Source organism: Lissotriton vulgaris, chromosome 8 (genome assembly GCF_964263255.1).
Source record: "Lissotriton vulgaris chromosome 8, aLisVul1.2, whole genome shotgun sequence".
In the NCBI taxonomy this organism is placed as follows: domain Eukaryota; kingdom Metazoa; phylum Chordata; class Amphibia; order Caudata; family Salamandridae; genus Lissotriton; species Lissotriton vulgaris.
Window position 1 is genome coordinate 114,365,254 of NC_141696.1, and position 24,815 is coordinate 114,390,068.

Sequence of the window (24,815 nt, forward strand, 5' to 3'; positions counted from 1 at the left end):
GACCAATAAAGAGGAGATGGACCGCATTGTCTGCGTCACAACATTCTCCACTCGCAGTAATGAGATCAAACGAATTATCAATAAGAATTGGCACCTTGTTGCTGAAGAAATTGGACACCTGAATCTTCCTCTCCATTCTTTTAAAAGGGCCAAGAATATACGGGATATGGTAGTCCACTCCTATTTGGAACCAGCAAGCCAACCCTCCATCACTACCTTATGGAACTTACCCAATGTGGTAGGGCACTACAGATGTGGAACCTGCATCGCCTGCGAGACAACCATTCAGACAAAAAGTTTCCAACATGGACAACGTACTTTTCACCTTAAGCATTACACCAATTGTAACACGGCTGGTGTCATCTACATTGTGAGGTGTCCCTGTAATCAGTTATATGTTGGCCAGATCCAACAAAAAATTAAAGCAAGGATTTCATCACACAGGAGTAGATTAAGATGTAAGGTGACAGGTGCCCCCTTAGTGGACCACTGGCAACGAAGTGGCCATCAAGTAAGTGACCTGAGGTGGTTAGTTGTCGAAAAAGTATCCCTAAGCAGGAGGGGGGGGGGACTTAATGACCATACTGAATACACGAGAAGCTAAATGGATGTCACTTTTGGACACGATTAAAAATGGTCTTAATGAATTAGACAGTAGCCTGTCCCAATTGGCAGCACTTGGCTAAAAACTTTTCTGTAATATTCTCATGGGATTATAAACTGTATGATTCATGAAATTGTCACTCGGTTTCACTCTCGTGTCAGAAAAGTGCCCGAGTTCTTTTGACTTTCCAATTCCACAGGTTGCAGAATAACTGTCTTTTGTTTCTTCAAGAACCTAAATAATTCGAAAATTCCGTCTACAATCTCATGTTCTGAGAATTGCACGGACTTTAACTTCCTAACCATGCAAATTCATCAATTGTACTGAATACGTAATTGTGATTTAAATCTACACGTCATTTTATCTGTCCACAACCTCTTATATCTAATATCTTTAAGTACTTTAATATGGCCCATTACCAAGTGGATCAAAATACTATTAGTTGATCTCTGGGTTTGGTGAAGTATTTCTTCACTTTTCTCGACATTTCGGTCACGTGACCTAACAACCCATAACTCCGCCTCCGTTCCCGCCACTCCGCTGGACGGAGTCTTCCAAGTCTACTAACCGTGAGTTCCCTTCCTTCAACGCTAATGCAGATGAGTTCAAAACCGTGTGGTTTGTTTACAAACAGACCCGGGCAATGTTTTACGGATCCCTTTCTTCGATTTTGTAGTGAAAGACACATTGACAGAATAAGAGGAAACCACGATTTCCTTGTCAAATAATTAATTTGGAAATTAGTGAGAGGGAAGACCGGCATAAAGAGGTTTGCAAGGCCCCTGGATCACCAGAACATCTACCTACCATTCCACCGGGGTTAGAAACTGTACATAAACGTTCTTCTGTTGTGAGTTGGTGGGTAAAGCACACCGGTTCATGAGCAGATCTCCCATTTTGTTACATGTCTCCCTGAAAACCCCTTATGGAAGACATAGATCTCGAAATGTTAGAAACCTCTGACTCAACGCATCCACCTGTACAACTCAACGCTTCCCCTGATGTATGTGGCTGTGAGCGGCAGAAGGTAACTCTGCTCAGTTTCCTATATTTACTGCCCCCAGATGCGGATATGATTTCCATCCCCTGCCTCTTAATGTCTGCCATCGCGACTCAATTGTCTGTCTCAATCAGTACATGGCGGTGTTTCAGAATGTCCCGTTTGTTGTAAATGTTTACCGCGAATGGCATGTAATTACGCGAAGTCGCATATTGGCGCAACTGCAGGGTGCTTGCCTAACGGGCGTGATGCAAAATTACGCGAATTGCGTTTTGCCCAGGCCTACTTCTCAACAAAGCCTTGCAGTTTTATCCTATGTTCATAACTTACCTCTTGCAGTTTCCCTTTACAGTTTTCAGCCTGCTCTGCCTCCCACCCTTACCGTGCAGCTTTTCCTTAGCCCCTTTCGCCAGTCACTCTGATCCCCCCCCCTTCTATCGAGCTCCCTTCAGCCTCCTCCTCTCTCCCTGCTGTTTTCGTTCTCCCTCTGCTTAGCTCTCAGCTCTGCACCCACCCCAGCCTCTCGCCCCAGGCAAGGGCACCCGTCGCAGGTGATGGGTCGGGCGCGGCATCAGTCCTCCTAATCCAAGAAATACATTAAAAAAGTCTGTTACAGGCTACTACATTGGTTGAAGTCCCGGCTCTTCGGTGGTACGGTGTGTGATCCTGTGCACGTGTGTGCTAGGCTTTTTGTCCTGTTGATTGTGCACTTTCTTGTGACACGCTCCATGCACATGCAGCTCTCCTGGCTGGCGACAGGCTGTGCTTGTTGACTAGTGCTGCCACGCTGGCCCCGCCCCTTCCGCTCACCCCAGCAGGCTTCCTGCGGCGCTGTGAGTCAGGCCTGGTGTGCAGGGCTGGAGCCGGCAGACTGCACCGGGGACCGGGAGCCGCGGAGCCTCTGATTCACGCTGGAGTGGAAGGAAAGGGGCGTGAGAGGGAGCTCGCGCGGGAGCAGTCATGGAGCGAAAATGAGCTCCCCCCCCCCTCCCCCGAGGGAAGGAGTGGGTGTGAGGAGAGGAAAGAACATCGGCATGAAGCCAGCGCCCAAGTGCCAGCTAGAAAACTGGCATCTATCTATCTATCTATCTATCTATCTATCTATCTATCTATCTATCTATCTATCTATCTATCTATCTATCTATCTATCTATCTATCTATCTATCTATCTATCTATCTATCTATCTATCTATCTATCTATCTATCCATCCATCCACCCATCTATCAGCCCATCGCTATATGTTTGTTTCTATGTATCTGTCTATCGCAGCCTATCGAATCCATCTATTTTATCTATTTATCGCTAACTCTGTCTGTTCATTTCTACTATTAACTGATTTCTCTCTAACTCTTGTCTATTGATATCTGTCTGTCTGACTTTATCGCTATCTGTTTGTCTTTGTCTATAGCTGCCTATCTGTCTCTGTCTGTTTATCTCTAACTCTGTCTATTGATTTCTATCCATTGATCAACCCATCTATAACTCTTGTCAATTGAGATCTAACTTTATCTATGTAGCGATCTATCTATCTCTAACTCTGTCTATTGTTACCTATCTGTCTGTCTGTCTATCAATCTATCCATCTATCATCTATCTGTCTATCTATCTATATGTCTATCAATCTGTTTATTTATCGATCTACCTGTCTGTCTGTCTTTCTATCTATCTACCTATATCAAGGTAGCAAGCTATCTATATCTATATATATGTCTGTTTCCGTGTCAGTCCATCTGTCTTTTTATCTGCTGTTCTGACTCTCTACTTGTATAATTGCATCTTTATTTCTATAGGTGCATCTATCCACTGAACAATGTTTGTTCAGTTGTTGTTTTGGTGTTCTGCCAAGGTCACCTACTTATTAACACACTAATAAAACCATTTAAAATGCTGTTATGTTAGGCACATTTATTTAAAAAATCCGGCCACGCCTCCACAGAAGGTCCATAAGTAGAGTATCACAGAATTATAAGTATGTAAATTAAAGAAAAATATTTATTGAATATTTTAAACCAAAAAGTACAATCAATTCATGTACACAGGTTAACAAAATGTGATCTAAAACTACAAGTAGGCCTGGGCGGAGTTCCGCAATGCGGAACTCTGCAAATTGATTAAAAAAACTCTGCCACGCTACGCGTAGTTCCGCAAGCAGCGGAGTGCGATTGGTCATGCTGTTCGCATTGATTTTCAGCACCGGGATTCTATAGCGCTCTATAAAATCAAAGCTAACTGCACCATGTGCAGCACAAGAGGGCACTGCTTCTTTTTTTGCCTCTTGGGTAGATTTTCTACCAGAGCTGCAGCTTTCTGAATGCGAACGCAAGGTTTCTCAACGTGAGCCGTCGCAACCATCCTCGACCGCCTACATTGAGAAATCTGACCGCCCGAGTTGAGAAATTTCACCAGGAGGTGGATTTTCCTCGCTCGCACTCGCCAACTTGACGTTGGTAAGCACGAGTGAACAAAAAAGTCTGCTCCACACAGTGGAGCAGAGTTTTTCTGAACTCCCCTTTCTCCCTGCGGAGTGTGGAAAACTCCGCAAACGGAGCGGAGTTCACCTCCCAGGCCTAGTAAAGACTTGAATGTTGAATTAATCAGAAGCTGTTTATGAAGATGTACAGAAGAGCACAACTTGTGTGGTTCTTTGACTGCCACTTAATTTTGATACGTTAATTTGCAGTTAAAAACAATCTGCAAGGAAGATATTTATTGAAAACAACCTTTCACGCCATGAACACTTCATCATTTTTTTTAAAGAGAATTTAATTAAGCCTTTAAAAGTCATTTTTGATTAAACACTGGCTGCTGCTACAACCGCACAAGTTGTACTCTACTGTTCCTCTTCATAAACTCCACTTTATGATTAATTGAGCTATAAGTTTCTGCCTCATCCTCATCGACCTCTCAGCGGCCTTCGACACTGTCTGCCACCGTACCCTAGTACAACGCCTCAGCAACGTCGGAGTCCAGGAGAAGGCACTGGAGTGGATCATCTCCTTCCTCGCCGGAAGGACACAGAGAGTCCGCCTCCCTCCGTTCAGATCTGAAGCCACCGAAGTCATCTGCGGCGTCCCTCAAGGCTCCTCGCTCAGTCCAACCCTCTTCAACATCTACATGAGCCCCCTCGCAGACATCGCACGCCAGCACAACCTCAACATCATCTCCTACGCCGACAACACCCAGCTGATCCTCTCCCTTACCAACGACCCCGCCACCGCCAGAGCCAACCTTCTTTGAAGGGATGAAAGAGGTAGCCGAATGGATGAAGAACAGCCGCCTGAAACTGAACTTGGACAAGACGGAAGTCCTCATCCTGGGATCCTCACCCGCCGCTTGGGACGACTCCTGGTGGCCCCCCGCCCTAGGCAGCGCACCCAAACCAACAGACCACGCACGCAACCTGGGCTTCATCCTGGACTCCTCCCTCTCCATGACCAGACAAGTCAACGCCGTCTCCTCGTCGTGCTTCAACATCCTGCGCATGCTACGTAAGATCTTCCGGTGGATCCCCACCGAGACCAGGAAGACGGTCATCCAGGCCCTCGTCACCAGCCGTCTGGACTACGGCAACACCCTCTACGCCGGAACCACCGCCAAACTCCAGAAGAGACTCCAGCGGATCCAGAACGCCTCAGCACGACTCATCCTGGACATCCCCCGTCGCAGCCACATCTCCGGACACCTGAGAGATCTGCACTGGCTCCCGGTCAACAAGAGAATCACCTTCCGTCTCCTCACCCACGCACACAAAGCCCTACACAGCCAAGGCCCAGGATACCTCAACAGCCGCCTCAACTTCTACGCTCCCAAACGCCAGCTTCGATCGACCAGCCACGCCCTCGCCGCCGTCCCCCGCATCCGAAGAGCCACCACAGGGGGACGGTCCTTCTCCTACCTCGCCGCCAAGACATGGAACTCCCTCCCCATCCACCTCCGCCTGACCCAGGACCACCTCGCCTTCAGGAAGCAACTCAAGACCTGGCTGTTCGAGCAGTAGCGGATCCCCCCTCCCCCAGCGCCTTGAGACCCTCTGGGTGAGTAGTGCGCTATATAAATGCGATGATTGATTGATTGATTGCCTGCCTTTGTCTCAAGTCTTAAATTTGTTTCCTGAATTTTGTTAACCCGTCAACATGAATTGATTGTACTTTTGTGTTTAAAACATTTATCAAGTATTTTTCTTCAATTTATATACATCTATTACTGTGATACTTTACTTATGGACCTTCTATGGAGGTATGCGCCGACTTCTTTCCAAGTCTGTGTTCCGTATGTTTTTTTCCCACTCTGTGTGCATCTAGTGGGTAGCAACAGTGCAATCTGTGCAGCACCCTTGCTTTTACCGATTGTGCTATTAGGATAGTTAGGTGGATAGTCACACTGAGCCAATTCAATGTCTGGGATGTGTGGTTGAGGTATCCACTGCTACTATATGTAAAGTTAATTTTATGCAGATTTGTAGAGTGCACTATCCCTCAGGAGGGTATCCTGACGAAGAGCAAGTGTGAGCCTCGCCAATCCGAAGGCCTAGTTTGACTACTCCAAAAGCCAAGTCTTCAGATTCTTGAGGGATTCAAGAAGTGCGGAGGAGCCTCTCAGTGTCAGGTCGTTCCACGCTTTAGGAGTGATATAGGAAAAAGCTTGATTGCCAGATCTAGTTTTCTGTATGTATGCATTGTGTGTGAGCAGGAGTCCGGATGATCGGTGGTGTCTGTAAAGTTTGTGCAAGCTGATGTGAATCCTGGGCCTGTGCTATGTAGTGCCTTGAAAGTGTGGGTGAGGTGTTTGAATTGTGCTCCTTTGTGTACAAGGAGCCAGCGGAAGTCCTTCAGGTGTGGTGTGAGGGAGTGCGGTGGTAGAGGTTGATAATGTTTCTGGTCGTTGAGTGAATGGTCTGCTGCCTTCTGGTGTCTTCTTTTTTCTTGATCCAGGCATACACAGTGTTCCTATAGCCCAGCTTCCTTGCGACAAGGGCATGCGTGATGGTATTCCATATGCTGATCAGTGGCGTCTCACCACGTGGGCGGAGGAGCATCGCCCGACTGCTTTCTCTCAGTGCGAGAAGCAGAAACGTAAAATGGTATGAATACCATTTTATGTTTCTGCTTCCCGCACTGCGAAAAAGCAGAAGGGTTTGGTTGGGGGTGGGCAGGTGGGCGGGTCAGGGGGGAGTGGCTAGTCCAATGTTGTGGGCGCTGACTGTTTGGTCGGCCCCAGGGACGACCAAACCGGTCATGCACTCTCTCCCGTTTTCTCCATGTAGGCTGCATTTACAAGTATCAATTTACATGGAGAAAACTGCCTCCCCATAGACGCCTCTGCGGTCAGCGTCCCAGTCAATCACAGTGCTGCCATTGCATTGTTGTGATTGGTTTAGGGGAGGAAAGGGAGGCTGCCAGCTTCTGCTTCCAGTGAGCAGAGAGGGGAGACACGACGCAGGACTAGAGGCGAAGACAAGTTTTATTTTAATTTTTATAATTAAATTAACCACCCCTCCCCGAGCGATCCATCTTGTGCCCCCTAGACGTACCTCTATTTTACATTCTCAATTCGCAAAAATCAATGGGAATTTTAATGAGAAATTGAGCTTGTTGGACTCCCATCTCGGGGCTAGATAAAAATTTTGGCGGAGTATTCTCCGTTGACCTGGAGGAGGGCTTAATGTCTACCAGGCCGAGGGTACTACTCATGCCAAATTTAGGAATAATGTCCCAAGTTAGGAGTCATTTTAAAAGCATTGGCAGGTACTGCATTCACTGAGGTTCCTGTCAAAGCTTTTGTAAGTTTGACCCAAGGCTTCGTCAACAGGACTGAGCCGTCCATCAATGGAATTTTCTTTTTGGAAATAAAAAAAAAGGTATTCTCCCATGATAAGGGTAGCATTGAGCGTATTCTCCCATGATAAGGGTAGCATTGAGCAGTTTTCACTGCCCCTTACCGCCAGGGTTTTCCTGGCAGGGAAGCTGACATGTTTGTCTGCCCATCTAAATTTTGGTGGGAGGACATAGAGGTCAGCCTCCATTGGCCTTTTTTACTCCGTCGGGCCATCGGAGGGGTGCAGCCCTGGCTCAGGTCTTAGCTGCCCTGGACCCGGGAGACTGGATGGTAGCGTTGGACTTGCAGGACGCATATTTTCACATCCCCGTCCTGCCGGCCCACCGGCGTTACCTGCGGCTCACGGTAGGCCACGAGCACTTTGTTTACCGTGCTCCCCTTCGGCCTTACCAGTGCCCACGGGTGTTCATGAAAGTGATGGCGGTGGTCGCAGCTCATCTGCGCAGGTTAGGGGTTTCAGTCTTCCCCTATCTCGACGACTGGTTGTTGAAGGCATGCTTGCCCTAGACAGTCGTCGGCCGCCTCGAGACTACGGCCGACCTCCTGCACCTGCTGAGGTTCTCCATCAATGTGCCGAAGTCACACCTGTGCCCCTCTCAGAAGCTCCTCTTCATCGGAGCGGTTCTGGACTCGGCACAGTTTCGGGTTTATCCTCCCGAACAGCGGGTTCGGGATATTCAGGCTCTGATTCCGATCTTTCAGCCTTTATCTCGAGTCTCAGTCAGGTTGACGCTGCGGCTTCTGGGACTGATTGCCTCCTGCATCCTTCTGGTGCATCACGCCTGGTGGCGGATGCGGGCTCTGCAGTGGGACCTGAAGTTTCAGTGGACCCAGCATCAGGGCAACCTGTCCGACCACGTCCTGATCTCGGAGGGCACTGCGAGACAGTTGCAGAGGTGGCTCACGGACCGCGATTGGGTCAGCGGCAGATCCCTCTCCCTACCCCAACCGGAGCACGTAGTTGTGATGGACACGTCCCTCCAGGGCTGGGGGGACCACATGGGAGAGGCAGAGATCAGAGGCCTCAGGTCTCTGGCTGAGTCCTGGCTCCAAATCAACCTTCTGGAGCTGCGGGCGATCCGACTTGCACTGAAAGCATTCCTCCCCTCGGTTCGGGGGAGTGTAGTGCAGGTGTTCACGGACAACACCACTGCAAACATGGCGGGGTGGGGTTGTGGACCCTATGTCAGGAGGCTCTGCGCTTCTGGACTTGGCTGGAACATCAAGGCGTGACCCTGGTGGTTCAACACCTGGCAGGTTCCCTAAACGCCAGGGCAGACAAACTCAGCCATCGGTGCATGATGGATCACGAATGGCGTCTGAACTCGGACATGGCGCAAGGCCTCTTTTGGCAGTGGGGAGAGCCTTGGTTAGATCTATTCACCACAGAAGAGAACGCGCAATGTCATCAGTTCTGCACGTTGGAATTTCCAAGGCGGCACTCGCTCGGAGACTTTTTTCGTCACGAGTGGAGTTGCGGTCTGTTGTACGCCTTTCCGCCTGTACCACTTCTGCCCAGAGTGCTGAAGAAGATCAGGCGCCACCGGGCCCAAGTCATCCTTGTGGCTCCGGACTGGGCACGAAGATACTGGCATCCCGAGCTACTCAGCATGTCAGTCGATCCCCCGATTCGTCTGCCTCTTCAGGAGGACCTTCTGTCGCAGCAGCAGGGGATGGTCCTCCACCCGAACCTGTGCAGTCTCCACCTACATGCGTGGAGATTGAGTTGCGACAGTTGAGGCCATTTGACTTGCCTCCTGAAGTCTGTGATGTGATTCTGGCAGCCAGGCGTCCCTCCACAAAATTGGTATACGCCTGCAGGTGAAACAAGTTTGTGCCATGGTGCACAGCAAAGGCTGTGGATCCATTCTCTGCCCTCCTTTCAGAGGTTCTCCTCTTCCTTCTCTCTCTTGCCCAGCAGGGCTCTGCTCTGGGCACTATCAAAGGCTACCTCTCTGCCATTTCAGCCTTCCTAAGGCTCCCTGATAAGCCTTCTCTTTTCAAGTACCCTGTTGTAAATAGGTTCTTGAAGGGCATCACTCACATGTTTCCTCCTGTTCCTTTCGTAATGCCTCAGTGGGACTTGAACCTTGTTTTGACTTATTTGATGTGCGCTTCTTTCGAGCCACTTCACAATTGCCCTCTTCGTCTTCTTACTCTTAAGACTGCATTCCTGGTTGCCATCACCACTGCCAGGAGCTCCAGGATCTTTCTTCTAAGCCTCCTTTGCTTTCTGTCCATCCGGACAAAGTTGTCTTAAGAACGCGTCCCTCTTTCCTGCCCAAGGTAGTCACAGCCTTCCACATCGGGCAGTCAATCACTTTGCCCACCTTCTGTCCGTCTCCTCATCCCTCGAAAGAGGAAGAGAGGCTCCACCGTCTGGACCCAAAACGTGCGCTCTCATTCTATCTGGACCGCACACGCCAGTTCTGGGTGGACGACCAGCTCTTTGTTGGGTACGTGGGCGCTAAGAAGGGACGGGCGGTGCACAAACAGACCATTTCTCAATGGGTCGTTCTGTGCATCAAGGCTTGTTATTCACTGGCTAAAAAGGAGTCTCTGTGGGGCTGTGTGCCCATTCCACTCTGGCCACAGCGGCTACTACTGGTCTGGGTCGGGGAGTCACCTTGCAGGACATCTGTCAGGCAGCTACGTGGGCCTCGCTGCACATGTTCGCTAGACACTACTGCCTGGGAGATGGCTTTTTCGGCCGTTCCGTTCTTCAGGACTTTCTGGTGTGATTATTGGTTCGCAGACCCACCACCGGGGTTGGTATTGCTGGGGTATCTATTCTAAGCTAAGGAATCTAATACTAACCTGTTTCTTTCAGATGCAAAAGTTACTTACCTTCGGTAACGATATATCTGTAAGAGACGGTAGTTGGTATTAGATTCCTTACCGCCCCACCCATCCTCCCCATTCTGCGAACCGATATCTAGGGTTAAGGTTCAGGCCTTTGAGGGCCCTAGTTTCAATCCACCAGTGTCTGTTTTTATCATGGCTCTGCGTTTCTGGCGCGGAAAAGCTGTGTATAAGAACGGACGTCAGCGTGCGAGGTCGGAGACTACGTACTCTGGCGACGTCATCCCGGCGCCAACGACACAGATGACGGACGCGGAGTCGCAGATGACACCTACCGACGCGCAGGGGTACTGCTACACAAAACTTTCCGGATCCAGTCTGACGCCTGGGGATATTCTAGGGTAAGGAATATAATACTAACTACTGTTTCTTACAGATATATCGTTACCGAAGGTAAGTAACTTGTGCATTGGCGCAAGACCTGGTCACCAAACAGGTTCTGCGTGTAGTACACACTGGTACAAGCACTTACTGTCACAGCATGCATGAACGGTTACACCTATAGGCTAACAATATCTAGCACTATGTTTTGTATGGAATGAAACATTGAATTATCATTTATGAGCAGAAAGTTAGGTTTGTGGAAACAAAAAAACAAGTATACTTTTTTTTGTGGGAAACGTTTGTATTTTCCATCTGTCTGGGTATCACAGAGTCCATTCATGGACATATGATGGCCTTCCAGTTCCCGCTTTCCTCATGGACACAGCAGTCCTGTTTTCAGAACAGGGCCTACATACCGGAGTCTAAACGCCGAACATCCTTTTAGAGCAAAACGTTTCAGATAATTAGATCATAGATGTTGGGCTTAAACACACACAGCTGACCCATGTGCCATATAGATCTAAATGTTTGCCCATGTTATCAGGGAGAGGGCAGTTCTCAAAAACTCAATGTGCTGGTTCACACTCACTAAAAAAACACTGTGCCAAAATGTTCTCCGTCGGTTTCTGTCCAAGTTTTTTGCTCCGAATTGACACAAACTTCCCATTTGGATATTAAATAGGAAATGCAACGTTTGCAGCTCTCTTTATAACGTTATGCCCTAAACTTTCGGAAAACTTTCATGCGGTCAGGTTTTTTATAAATGTTACTGCCAATCCATCAAAGGGGGCCTGCGCTGGACGTGATCCTCTGGCCACTTATCCTGGTGCATTGAAGAGCAGCTACTGCGCTGCTTGAGAATTCTACTTGTCTGTCTGTTATCCAATGAAAACTTTATTCATCGAACCTTATTGTTTTCTCGCATCACAATGTAACATGTTATAGAAAGAGCTTGAAATTCTCCCTAAAAAGCTGTAGTATCACTTGAAACCTATATTCCTGCGATGGATACATTTAAAGCAAAGCCCTATTTGCTAAAGTTTCTATTTGTCTCTGGCCAGGCAGAGCTTTCCTTCGTCACCCGTGGGTGAGGGCAGGTGCCAGTGAATACGGAGAGAACAGACCCCCACAGAATTATTTTTAGGTCTCACCTTTGACAGCGCATGCACTGCATGGGGCTTGGAGCCCGCCCGATGCTCACCATTCGCTTGGTTTGTTGTCACTCTTCCTTTCTGTCTCCTGATTGGGCAGCACCTTTCAGGTTCACTACTTCTTTTTTCCTTGGGAGCAGGGACTGAGTTCAGATTGATTGTCTTTGATCAGTGTCCTTCCACTGCTGATGGCACTGGGATTGAGGTACTTTTTTCTTTCTTATTCCTCTGTCATTGCTTACCTGTTGTTGACTGTCCAGTTGTCTGTGTTGCTTTCTCATCTCTCCCATTCCACGTTGTCCGTGTTGCGTTTACCTTCTCCAATCCCCATTGTCTGTCCTGCTTTTACCCCCTCACATACTTTGTCCGTGTTGCTTTTACTTCCTTCCAACCCCCGTTGTATGTGCTGCTTTCATTCTCTCCCACCCCTGTTGTCTGTGTTGAAGATTACCCCCACTGCACCGTTGTCTGTTGCAAATTACCCCCTTCCCTTGTATTCCCCCAGATCTCAGGAGAACAGTGGTAACGACTTTAGTGCTATCAAAATTAGACTATTGTAACGGCCTCTACCTTGGGTTACAGAAATAACATCTGAAAAAACTTCAAATGGTGCAGAATGCGGCAGCCAGGCTGTTACTGAACATACGGAAGTATCAATCAATTAAAGAGGATATCCAGAAACTTCATTGGTTGCCAGTGGCGCAACGTATCAAGTTTAAGGCACTTTGCCTAGCTTACAAAGCATTGAATAATATAGGACCCGTACCTTTGAAGAACCTCTTCTCCTGGCACCACTCAGGCAGACAGCTAAGGTCTACCAATGCCAGATTAATGCTGGTACCAAGGATCCGTATTGCGAGTTGGGTTGGTCGAAGTCTTGGCTACTGTGTGGCCAAACTATGGAATATACTCCTGGCACACATGAGAGGCCGACTCCCTCATCTCCTTTAGAAAAGAATTGAAAACTTGGTTATTTTGAAACTAATTTACCTCCTCGTCACTTCCCTCAGGGTTTACGGTCCGGTTCAGCGCCAAGACACCTCAGGGTATTTGCGTGCTTTAAAAATCATATTAACATAACATAACATTGTCCATATTGCAAATTTCCTCCTCCCACTCCCCGTTTTCCGTGTTGCAAATTCCCACTCATACCCCATTTTATTTGTTTTGCCCCACCCCATCCTCTGAAGGAAAAAAAGTGCCCTGGCACGTCCAGTGCTAGCCGTGTCATAGCGCTTGTTTTCTAACTTTACTTGTAGCCAGCTGCACAGGCACACTGCTGTCCAATATAACTAAAATATATTGGCAAACCCAATAGCTTTTGCATAGGCGAGACCCATTGTCTTGGGGAATGCTTCTTCTTTAAACCCCCCCAGTGTGGTAGTCCTCAGCTGCCCAAGTTTGCCTCCAAGGAGGGCGAAGGTGGATCGGTCACCTGACAGGGGCCCAGTCCCCCAGCCTCAGAAAGCTCAGGTGCAGTGTGCATCTGCCATGTTGCGCATGCGCCGTGGTGCAGGTGCTCGAGCCTGCCAGGCTGGGGAAGCATTTGAGAAGTCCCCGCTTGATCTGGGCATCTGAGGCCGCGGAAGGAGACACGGCGCACACTCACTCAGCCTCTCTTCTGTGACCAATTTAAGGCCCGTGAGTGCAGGGCTGTGTGGGAAGGAACTCGTGAGTCGCCCTACTTGTGAGTAAGATTTTTTTTGTCTCACACGCAGTAAAAAAAAGTGTCAACGCCCATGAGCACATTTTTCCACTTGTGTGTTTGAAAAACGAAGAAATGACCTGTGACAGAAAAAACTGTCACCTGGTCATTTTGTCGTTTGACAGACTTTTCAAAAAAGGCTGTCAGTCAAGTTCAGTGCTCCACTCAATTTCGGTCCATGAACCTAGCGGCTCAGTAACCCGACACTCTTTGCAGAAGTTGTTGCTTTGTGAAGAGCTGAGAAACTATTGTGTAGATTTACCTCAAACCACCAAAGGATTTCAGGTTGAAGCCAGTTCTGGCCGCCTTGCCTGCCCGGTCTTGTTTAACTCAGACTTTGTCCTGTTATTTTACTTGTCACTTGACCCAAAATTCCTCTGTGACTTTGAATGAGAAAGACATATATTATGAAGTTCATCATGCCCTCAAACTTTTACCCCCTGCACCCGCCCCTACCCCCCTACCAATCTGCGGCCTTACATCCCTAGTAGCACTAAGTTTGAATATTTTATAAAACGTAGTGCAGATTTGTTCAACTAGGACGAAGTGATAAGCATGCATAAGTGGTTTCATATGTACCAGCAGCAGATATATATTTAGGTGGTTGGGGATGAGGCAGGAGTGCTGACAGCCATTGGATGGGAACGAAAAAGTAAGGGGAATGTCCTGGTGCCATATATTTAAAGGTTCTGTAATAATAATCAAGCTTTGGCAAAGCCTGTACGTCTTATCTTTATAATGCAAGAGCCATCTATTGGCTTTGCCACTGCTTGTTTGTAGAACATTGTTTAAAATAATGTACAACAAAAAACATTTGAGTTGAAAAATATCCTATATATTTCAACCGAACCATATCCCGCTGATTCAAAAAGTTAAACGCCTTTTAACACGATGGAACCAACTCCCATTATTAATACTAGGTCGTGTGGCACTTATACGTATGTCTATCCTGCCTTTATTTAATTTTTTTTATTTTCAGCTGCTCCGTGTGCATTACAAACGTCTTTTTTTTTTAAAGAGATAGACAGTATGCTCTCTTCCTTCTTATGGAATAATAAAACATCTAGGCTGGCACTTAGCACTTTAAGTGACTCCATTGCAGATGGAGGGTTGTCCCTACCAAGCATAAGGACCTACCACCATGCAAGTTTTGCAGACGACAGTTATAGATTCTCCTTTCAGTCAGACCCCCCCGGAGGTAGATCATTTTTTTATGAACGAGATTTTAATGGAGTATAATATTGTAGATCCAACAAGAATAGTTAAGTACCCTAAGAAAGTATGATATAAGACTCTCCAATGGATTTTTAAACAAAAAACTCAATTCTTAGCGTTTTATGGAATTCCTGGAATAAATAGTTCTACAAGGCTGTCCCATATTTACACGGGGGAGAAACGTTTATTAGAAACTGGCGTTTTAAGAAAATGGATATACGCAAGTTAGGGATTTTGCTAATTGCAACTCCTGGAAGACATAGCCAGAGATAGAAATTGGGCTTCTACACTCTAAAAACATGCTTAAATGGTCATTTATTATTATTATTAGACACGTTTTGGAAAATGTTGATGCCAGGAGTATAACATCAAGTATAGGCATTAGTGAAGCTTTTGAAACCCCGATACAACGGCCAGTTAGTACACGGGTGAAAATCTTTGCCGATAACAAGTCTCTCCCCATATATGAAAAAATGAAAAAATGTGAGACAGATGGTGGAAAAAAGAAGGGTTACAGCTTCCAAAAATAACTTGGAATAGAATCAACAAATTAAAGGCTACAGTATTAAGAGTCGCAAATTTTAAATGTATGCAATTTTATACAAAATGGCTAATTTATAGGACACCTTCCTTTTTACATAATATTTATCCACAAATTGAATATAGGTGTTCGCTGCGCTAGAGAGGGTGGTGGCACCTGGTCACATATTGTTTGGGATTGTCCCAAAATCAGCAATCTATGGGAAGAAATTGGAAACTATCTTAGAGCCACCATAGATCTCTTTATTTCCATCGATAAATGTATTGCAGTATTGGGTTGCTTGCCTATTATGATTTTAAGTAATACACAAGAAGAGTGCTTATATATATATCTGCATTAGTAGCAAGATCCTTCATCTTACAGAACTGGCGGACCAATAAGATACCTTCCTTCCAAGCATGAAGAGCGAAACTAAGTAAAATCAAAGAATTTGGAAGAAGATATGCATTAAGATCTTAACACCACCCTAGTTTGTGGGGTGGCCAAATTCCTTAGTTGGGCGTGGGTGATCAGACTGAAAGACTTACGCTGACCTTATAAGGCGACCGCTTTTTAACTTTGTCCAAAGCTGTAATTGGTTTAATACATTTTTATCATTCTTGTATTTTTGTCAAAGTGCTTTTTAATGTATGTCCCAAATGAATTGTGATTTTAATTGTAGATGTGCTTTTTAAGATATTTCATATCGAAATAAAGCTTTGTACTATTAACACCTTCAGCGCGGCGCAGATTCCTGCGCTGTGCTGAACGTTCTAATGAGCCAACGGGCTCATGACGGAATGGTTCCGTCATGAGCACAGGCCAACCGACGCTCATGACGGAACCGTTCCGTCAATAGCATCGAAGGGGTTAAGATCAGGGACATCAAGGAAGTTTGAGAAACGTTGGAGCTCCATAGGTAATTCGCACGGGCTCTAGGGAGAAAGACTGTTAGTAGACGGCACAAAATTGGAGAGGGGTTTGTGGATTTTTAACAGAATAGCTAAGCCCTGGAAAGATTGATTTATCAAGGTTAAACCACGAAACCAATGCTATTCTATGTTAAGCACATCCTCTTGAACTCTAAAAAATATATAATTGAAAAAAAGAAAAAACATTTGAAAATACTGGAGGAACAAGAAACACAAATCTCAAGATATCACAAAACTGAACATTAAATTGAATCTGTTTAATCTTTTTAAATGTGTTGGTTTCTTTTTTACATTTCATATAGTAAACTGTAGATAGCACGTGATTCTACTTAAAAATAATACAAAGGATGAGTTGCTCATGCTGTCTAAGAGCCAGAATGTAAAGGAAAATGCTTGTTATTTACTTACCACTCTTCTAGGAAGCAAAACAAATGCTCTGTCCATGTGGTGCTCATCTGCCTCATCGAGATTAATGCTGCCTTTGTGGGCCCAGCTCTGGGCTTTCATGCAACATATGGAAGGAAAGAGATAAAGCAAAACCAATCCAACAGAGTCTGCCCTCTAGTCGCAAAGATACAACTTGCTGTGCTATTACGGATGGGCTGGGAGTGGTGGGGGGAACACGGAGGGCGAGGGGGGGGGGGCGTGAGGATGATTGCAGCACGAAAGGGAGTGCAACAAACACGTGCATCTCTATCAAGTGCTTAAAAAACGAAAAACGTAGTTCCCTGATGTAAACCATGCAAGGAAAGAAGCCATCCAAAGGATGCCTAAGATGCTGTGCTCCGGGGGGGGGGGGGGGGGGGCAAACACCAGAAGAAGAATGCAAGCCATTGAATAAACAGCAAGCGGAGAAGACGAACATGAAATGTTATGTTATGTTAATAACTTTTATTCGGCGCACAGCTGCCCCAGCGAAGGGGCGTCCTGGCGTCCACAATGCAAGCAATGGAACTGACCCCAAGGCCATGTAATGCCTCATCCCGAGTTATCTCAGAGGGCGAGATACTAGGTGGGATTTACCTCTACTAACTAGATAAGGGGTATTACAAGTTTCTTCTCCCTGGACCCCTGGAGTAGGGCATGGCACGCGCCCAGGGTAATACCAGACCCCATTCCGCATGTTTTCATCTCTTCTTGGGGAAAGACCAGGCTCAAATCTTCATTGACCACCGGCTTGGTACAGGTGGTACATTTTGGAGACTTTTGTTCTCAGCCATGGAGGGCGTTCTGGTGGCGAGAGTACCTTTCAATAGGAGTGTTCTGCTCCCGCAGCTGAAGTGCGGGAGGTGACTGGACAGCGCAGCCCCCTGCAGCCCCCTGCAGCCTCCGCAGCTCCTCAGAGGTCTCGGGTCCGGTGTCCCTAGGGCTGGACTGATCAGATCTGGACTTCGAGGACCCAGTAATTCTGGGTCTGGAGACATCGAAAAACTCGGGCGTTAGGTGTTGGTATTGTATAGGCAAGGCCAATGGAATGATGCGGTCGTGCGGCCGCAGCTTTTTTACGCATAATTATGGATTGGCTGCATTTGCCACATAATCCATCATCTGCTGCATAATTTGCAGATTGTAACAAATAAATATTTTGTTCCTAACGCAAACGGTTCAAAGTTACTAAAAATGCGATGACACGTGTTGCTGCGTAGTGGAAGGCCCTTTGCAAAGCTGGAGTGGTCACCTTTCTATTGCTTATTGCTATGTTTGGGTGTTAAACTAGCACAAATGAGGTGCAACCAATGCTCAGAGAGTGTTACCAAGTTTAAAAATGACAAAGTAATGAAGTAATATTATTACAAAATGTGCCACATTAGGCCGCATAATTTGCCTGGTTTTGCTGCATAATTTACTCGGCACTGCCGCATAATTCCTCTGGCCCTGACAATAGGCCTCGCCAACAAGCACTAAAGACATCAGTGGTGTAACGCCTGCCGCAGCATGCGTAAAGCATTGTAGCACTGTAATAAGAGATGTGACCTTTGCCCCTACTCCAGTGAAAGGCTAAGCCTGTCCCGCTGAGGTCCTGACCTATGACCTTCAGAGCCCTGCCGCAGGCGCATTGACCCATCGATCGATTCTACGATGCAGGCAGCCCTGTCTGGCACAGAAGGATTACAGCATGCGTCCTTCATATCTTAAGGCCAGTTCAGCGCACTCTGCGGTAGCACCCCCAGAAGTTAAGGCCCATTGCTAATTAAACACAGCACCCCAGTTTCTGTGTGTCATATTCTTGAGGTGCTGTATCTGAGCAGGGGCGTAGCTTGGCCAGTAAGACTTGGGAGGGGGTTTGAGCTTTAGATTTTTAAACAATCACCCTGGCAGTGTGGAACACAATGTTAAAATACAATAAACAACAAGCAGGGAGCATATCAGGGGCTAAAGGGGCGGTGGAAAGGGAGAGGAATGGGGGTCGGTAGAGGTGTTAAGTAAGATAAAACAATAGTTTGTAAAAATAACCAACACTTCTGAAGACTTTCAAAGCAGAAAGGGAGAGAGTGTGTGTGTTGTTGCGTGTTTAAGTAAAAACTCCTTGTGAAATCTGACAGACACCTCGCCAACCCCGACTGAAAGCACCTATCCCCAACTGTTTACTAGAAAATACATTTATAAGGGAGTGTAACACCCCCTCCCCCTCACTACACTCCAATCTGAGTCCACTTCCCCTTACAAAAATACGAAGCGGAGCAAAAATAAATACTTTGTTCTAATTATTGCTCTAAAATTGAGGAACACTCTGCTTTTCTACCGGGATCTGAATCTCTCCTAGGCGCTCCCAGTTGTTTGCAGACAATGTAAGTTTATCGAAGTGATCTGCTCAGGATCACATTGTGGTATATTGGAGCGGAGATGCCGGGATTTGAACTCGGATAACATGACTAACGAACCACTTGACCACATCTACTCCTTATACATTGCTCACAGTTGTTTGTTTGTGTTCACATTCGTGAGTTACATTTCCTTCTTTGCCGGCACCCCTTCTTTCAATACACATTTGAAATGAGTCGTGTTCATGTTTCCAGTGTCCGGCAGTGCCAGACTGGGGGCGGCGGGTGTGTGCGCTCCACGCGGTGTTTATTTTCGCTGAGAGGCTGCTGGGCCCACCCCTGGGGCTCGGAGACTGGCTGCTGGGCGAGAGGGGGCCCCTCCCCGGCCTAGCTGTGGCTGCGGGGCCCGCCCACCCCCGGGGCCCGCCCTCCCTGACTCGGCGAGCGCACAGACCCGCAAGTCTGCATTCTTAGTCACACCGGAGGTCCGGCGGCACTCACTGCCCAACCAGCTCTTTTTGGGAAACTGCTCTGCTTTTCACGCCTCTTCGTGTCGCAGAGGTCTCTGGCCGCAGCGTCTGTCTGTCCGGCTGAATACAAGGGTAAGTGTTGGCTTTTAAATGTGAATGCCCTGATGTTACCGTTTAATTCTGGCGTTCGCCCTACTTCTAGGCACTACTACATTTTGGTAGGTAAATGAATTGTCTGTAGGGAGATCAGCGTCTAGAAACCAACTTTTCAATGTGTTGATGAACGTTTCTTCTAATTAACAGGTAGAATGGGTCACATGTAAGTAGGGGGACGGAATAAAAGTTCTACATTTGCATTGAAACATGTCATGAAAATGGGTGTTATACCGTGTGAACCAGATTCCGAACAGAAGCGTCTAAGTTATTAGCAAATTAAGAAGGCTTTTTAAACGGAACTGCATCCTAGCAGCATTTGTGTGTTTAACCTGGAGTGGCTCGTTTTACATTGCTAGACGCCCCGATTCCACCTTCTGGCACTTTACCCATTGTCCTAACCGCCCTCCTCTTCTCTCCTCCCTCCCCCACAGGCCCTGTGCGCCTCGGTGACGACCACCGACCTGGCGGAGACCCTCTCGCTGCTCTTCTGCGGGGCGGAGGTGGGCTGCTTCTCTGGAGACCCTGCCTACCCCAGCCCCGCCGCCCTCGCCGAGCAGGCCGGACAGCGGCTGCAGATGGAGTTCCTGCTGCACAACAAGAACTCGGGTAAGGGCTGGTCCAGCATCTTTGTGCTCCTAAAGCGCCGCGTCCGCCGCACATGAGCTTCAAGGCACTGTGCCTGGTAAAAACCATTGTCAAGCGCTGTGGCGCACAGGTCACTGAAGTGTGCCAATTTAAGCTCTCATTCTAAGAACGCTTCTAAGTACCCAGGCCACTCATTTTCTCCATTTCGGAAGGATGAAATGCTGTCAGCCCCTCCTGGATTCCAACTGGTGATTGTCAGCTCTCTCACATATGTATTTTAACTTCTTCCTGCCATGTGATGGGTGCTCAAATAACTCATTGGAGTTATTTGGGGCTCTCCAGGGGTCACAGCTGCGACCCTCAGCTTGCCCCTTGCGACCCCTACCACTGCCTTTGCGATTCCTGACCCCAGAGGGGACAACATCTGTGCCAGGAGCAGCTCGTTATTATATACATCGGTTGGGGCACTACTTACTTTACTTTCTCATCTTTTTATTACACTAATAGTGAATAATGAAACATAATTCATGTAATTCAGTACAATTAACTAGAGTGTGATATTCCTTGGCAGTGGAGATAAGTAAAACACTGCTTTGAAATGTATGTGGTGTGCGAGCTTGCTGGTGACTGTGACTTTACATAAGAGAGTGTATGTACATGTGAGTATGTGTGTATCGGGTATGTGTAAGCGTGTGTGTGTGAATGAAACTGAAGGTCAAAGGGCGTTTGATGTCACTTCCGCTACCCATGGCATTATGATGAACTGACGTCCAATGCGCCTGTGCCTTGTTTTAGTGACTGCCCCGTTGTGCCCTTCTGTGTCTTGGTGATATGACGACAAAGGGCGACATGTTACGGGCTGTGCAAAGTCGGTTGTTGTGTTGTAACTAACACATTAGTAACAATACCCTTAATTTAATGGGAAAACAAACATAAGGTGGTATATATCAGATGGTCAGACTCCGCGCGAGGCTCCCCACCCATTGGATGAAACGTCTTGTAATCGACACTGCCTGGCTTCAACGTGTGTGTAGAATGTGACGTGCCCCGTTGAAATCCCAGTGAGAGAGGTTTGCGGGTACACCTCCCTCGGAAAAGAAAAGCAAAGTTTATCGTTTTCATTGTTACAGGGACATTTTGATGAATGTGTACTGCTGTTACTTTGAGGATACTGTGCGGGTGCGTTATAAATGTGCGTTGCAAAACGCACAGTGCTGCGAAGTACCTGGACTGCTCCGCAGCGCTTTATAAAAACTCCAAATAAATCCGTGAGATTTGTACTGAGCGCGCGCCCACAGGGTGTATTCTAATAAATCCGTGAGATTTGTACCGAGCGCGCGCCCACAGGGTGTATTCTAATAAATCCGTGAGATTTGTACCGAGCGCGCGCCCACAGGGTGTATTCTAATAAATCAGTGAGATTTGTACTGAGCGCGCGCCCACAGGGTGTATTCTAATAAATCCGTGAGATTTGTACCGAGCGCGCGCCCACAGGGTGTATTCTAATAAATCCGTGAGATTTGTACTGAGCGCGCGCCCACAGGGTGTATTCCACCTGCTTCCAGAGTAAACGGATTTCTTTTGGTTGCGATTCTTGCGCGCAAATAAATACCACGTTTAGTTTTTGTGCTTTATTTTATTTGTGTCTCATCATTGAATCACAGTACCAGGTCTTATAAACATGACATTCTTTCACGCTGATTTAAAACCGCGGCGGCGGATGTTTCTCCAGTGGTTTCAAGAATGCTGGCGCTCCTCGGCGCTCAGCACATCTGCCTGGTGTGCGTTAAGGTCAGCACAGGACGTGCGTCCAGTCGCTGGGCGAGTCCTCCAGATGCTGAGGCGGGAACATCTGGGCGCGCTGGGCCAGGGACTGTGCTGTTCTTTCTGGACTCGAGGCCTCACTGCAGGCCCCATGTTCATATGGTTCCCTCCGTGCTGCGCCCCTTTCTGTGCACGACAGGCCAGCCCCTTCATGTAAAGGCCCAGTACGGCGCGAGGCAGGATCTTCTATGCATCTTGTGACCCTGGCGCAGTGGTCCTGGTTTGTCAAAAATCCCTCACACGGACACCCAGTAACACTTATGCGCCACACTGATGTCACGTGTGAGCTTTGAAACAATGCATTGGGCGGAGCTTTGTCTGTTCCATGATCCACTCACCCCTCCCTAGCCCCCCTCGCCCCCCAGGCAGAGCTTGCCCCCAGGCCCCCTGTGCTGTTTCTAGAGGTCGTGCGGTGTTGGGTAAATCACCTGGAGTCTATGGCAGATGCATGCAGATGTGTGAGGGTGCTCAGCAGCAACGCAGGGGCTGCGAGAGTGTGTGAGGAAGCTCTGCACAGGTTCAATGGGGCCTGTTGGTATCTGAAGCTGGCACTGACCTACAGCAAACATTGTGCACCAGGCTGGCGCGATGGGGAGATCGACCCTCTAAAACTCTTCCTGCAGTCTCTGTCGTACAAGTGGTGAAACCCAAGTGGCTGCTGCACCGGTTGAGCACTCTCTGTCCAGTGACACCAAGTATGCGAAAGCCACAATGTCCCATGCACCAACCCACCATGCGCCTGCCCATGCACCTGTCTACCCATCCGCATGCAAGCCTCTGTTCCTGAGGGCACTCTGTACCCATGCACCCACCTACCCATCCGCATGCAAGCCTCTCTGTTCCTGAGGGCACTCTGTACCCATGCACCCGCCTACCCATCTGCATGTAAATCTCTGTGTTCCTAATGCCACTCTGTACTCAAGCACCTACCCATGCACCTGCCCATGCCCATGCACCTGCCTACCCATCTGAATGGACGCCTCTATATTCCTGAGTCCACTCTGTACACATGCACCCGCCTACCCATCTGCATGCAAGTCTCTAGGTTCCTGAGGCCGCTCTGTGCCCGTGCACTTGCCTACCCATCTCCATGTAAACCTCTGTGTTCCTTATGCCACTCTGTACCCATGCACCTGCCCATTCGCCCACCTACTAATCCGCATGCAAGCCTTTATGTTCCTGAGTCCACTCTGTACCCATCCACCTGCCATGCACCCGCCTACCCATCTGTATGCAAGTCTCTATATTCCTGAGGGCACTCTGTACCCATGATCCTGCCCATGCCCCCACCTACCCATGTGCATGCAAGCCTCTAGGTTCCTGAGGGCACTTTGTACCCATGCACCTGCCCATGCACCCACCTACCTGCAAGCCTCTATGTTCCTGATGCCACTCTGTACCCATGATCCTGCCCATACACCTGCATGCAAATCTCTATATTCCTGGGGGCACTCTGTACCCATGCACCCATTTGCATGCCAGCCTCTATGTTCCTGAGCCCACTCTGTACCCATGCGTGATTAATCACCAGTTGTTTGGTGATACAGAGATAAACTAGATTTATGCGTGGGTCTAACGCAAGATGTGCGTCACTCCCTAGACCTGTGCATTGTTTCTGATTTTGAATAAGTTTACTGTTGGAGAGCTAAGGGAGTTTCCTTGTGCACTGGGGGCATGTCTCCACGGATGGATGAGCGGGAGGGGAAAGGAGCTCCCCAGATGGGAAGTAGCTTGTGCGCCACGTCTGATGGTATTCCGGCCCTTGTCCAAGTGCGCTCCCTGCATGGTGCACAGAACTTTAAAACGTATCACAGCTTCTATTAGGTGGCAGGGAGTGCTTTTGTGGCTGAGTTGATGTGCTCCTTGTTATCCCACTTAAGGGGTGACCGTGGTCCCTGATTGTGTTTACATTATAGTCCGTAATGCCTTTTCTGGCTTAATCCTTGTAGGTCACATGACAAAATCCTGGCTGTGGCAAAACTAGTGTTCTAGACGGGTCAACTCTGCGGTGCGTTTTAAGTGTCAGTGGAGCCTTACGCAGCAGCAACAGCTGGTAGTCGGGTCCCTTTTCAATAGCTTTTATCTAAGATGGCTCCAGGCTTCTCGTATCCTGTAATTTTTTATTGTAATTGGATTTTGATACCACTTGCTACCCCCAACAAGGCATTGAAGAATGATGTCGAGTAACTCGCTACTCCGGAACCCAAGGTTAGTGGTTAGTCCTGTGGGTATTGTGATGTGGCCAATTTACAAAGGTGTCTAAGAGTATGTGAAGTGGTATTTCAGGAGTACTACTTCAGGTACTCGTACATCTTTGTGAATTGGGCCCGGAATGTCCAACTCCCTACAATAGAAGTGCAAACAGGGCGCAGTTCTTTCTATTTGTACTAACTGCATATAATATTCACACTTTAGATGTTATGGGGCTAATCCATATAGGCATTTATGAGAGCATGAATTAGTACTAATGGAGTAGTACTTGACTCAATCCTAAATGCCTTTGTGGATCGGTCCTCCTGTGATGCTCGATTCTTCTCCTCGTTTGTTTCCCAGGCTCAGTTGGATGTTGATTTCAAACACTTGGAACTGAAGATAGATTTGTTCTACTATTCGAGCCGTTGGACATTTGTGTAGTTTGGAGAGCGTTGGTAGTAAGGCTGCATGGTAGAGCACACGGCATGAGGCACTCCTGCTGGTGTAGGCGACTACTCAGGACTCCCGACTGCCAGGACACAATTGGATCCACCTCATCCCCACCGTTTAGTGTGTTGCGTAGAGTAGCGCAGTGTTGTACTCCGCAAGTCAGGGCTCTCTGTTGCCAGGGGCGTAGCTTAGTCAGTGAGATTCGGGGTGTGAATTGCAAACTTCC

At 47.7% G+C, this 24,815-nt stretch overlaps 1 protein-coding gene across 9 annotated transcripts in view; it reads left to right on the forward strand.

The window, feature by feature from the left end:
* The window catches only part of ARAP1 (ArfGAP with RhoGAP domain, ankyrin repeat and PH domain 1), a 768,097-nt gene that overhangs the window by 571,958 nt on the left and 171,324 nt on the right, over positions 1-24,815 (forward strand). For all 9 annotated transcript variants that reach the window (XM_086933788.1, XM_086933791.1, XM_086933794.1 and 6 more), the window contains exon 17: positions 19,969-20,143. In XM_086933788.1, coding sequence (XP_086789914.1) covers positions 19,969-20,143 — 175 coding nt within the window. The remainder of the gene's footprint in view (positions 1-19,968; positions 20,144-24,815) is intronic.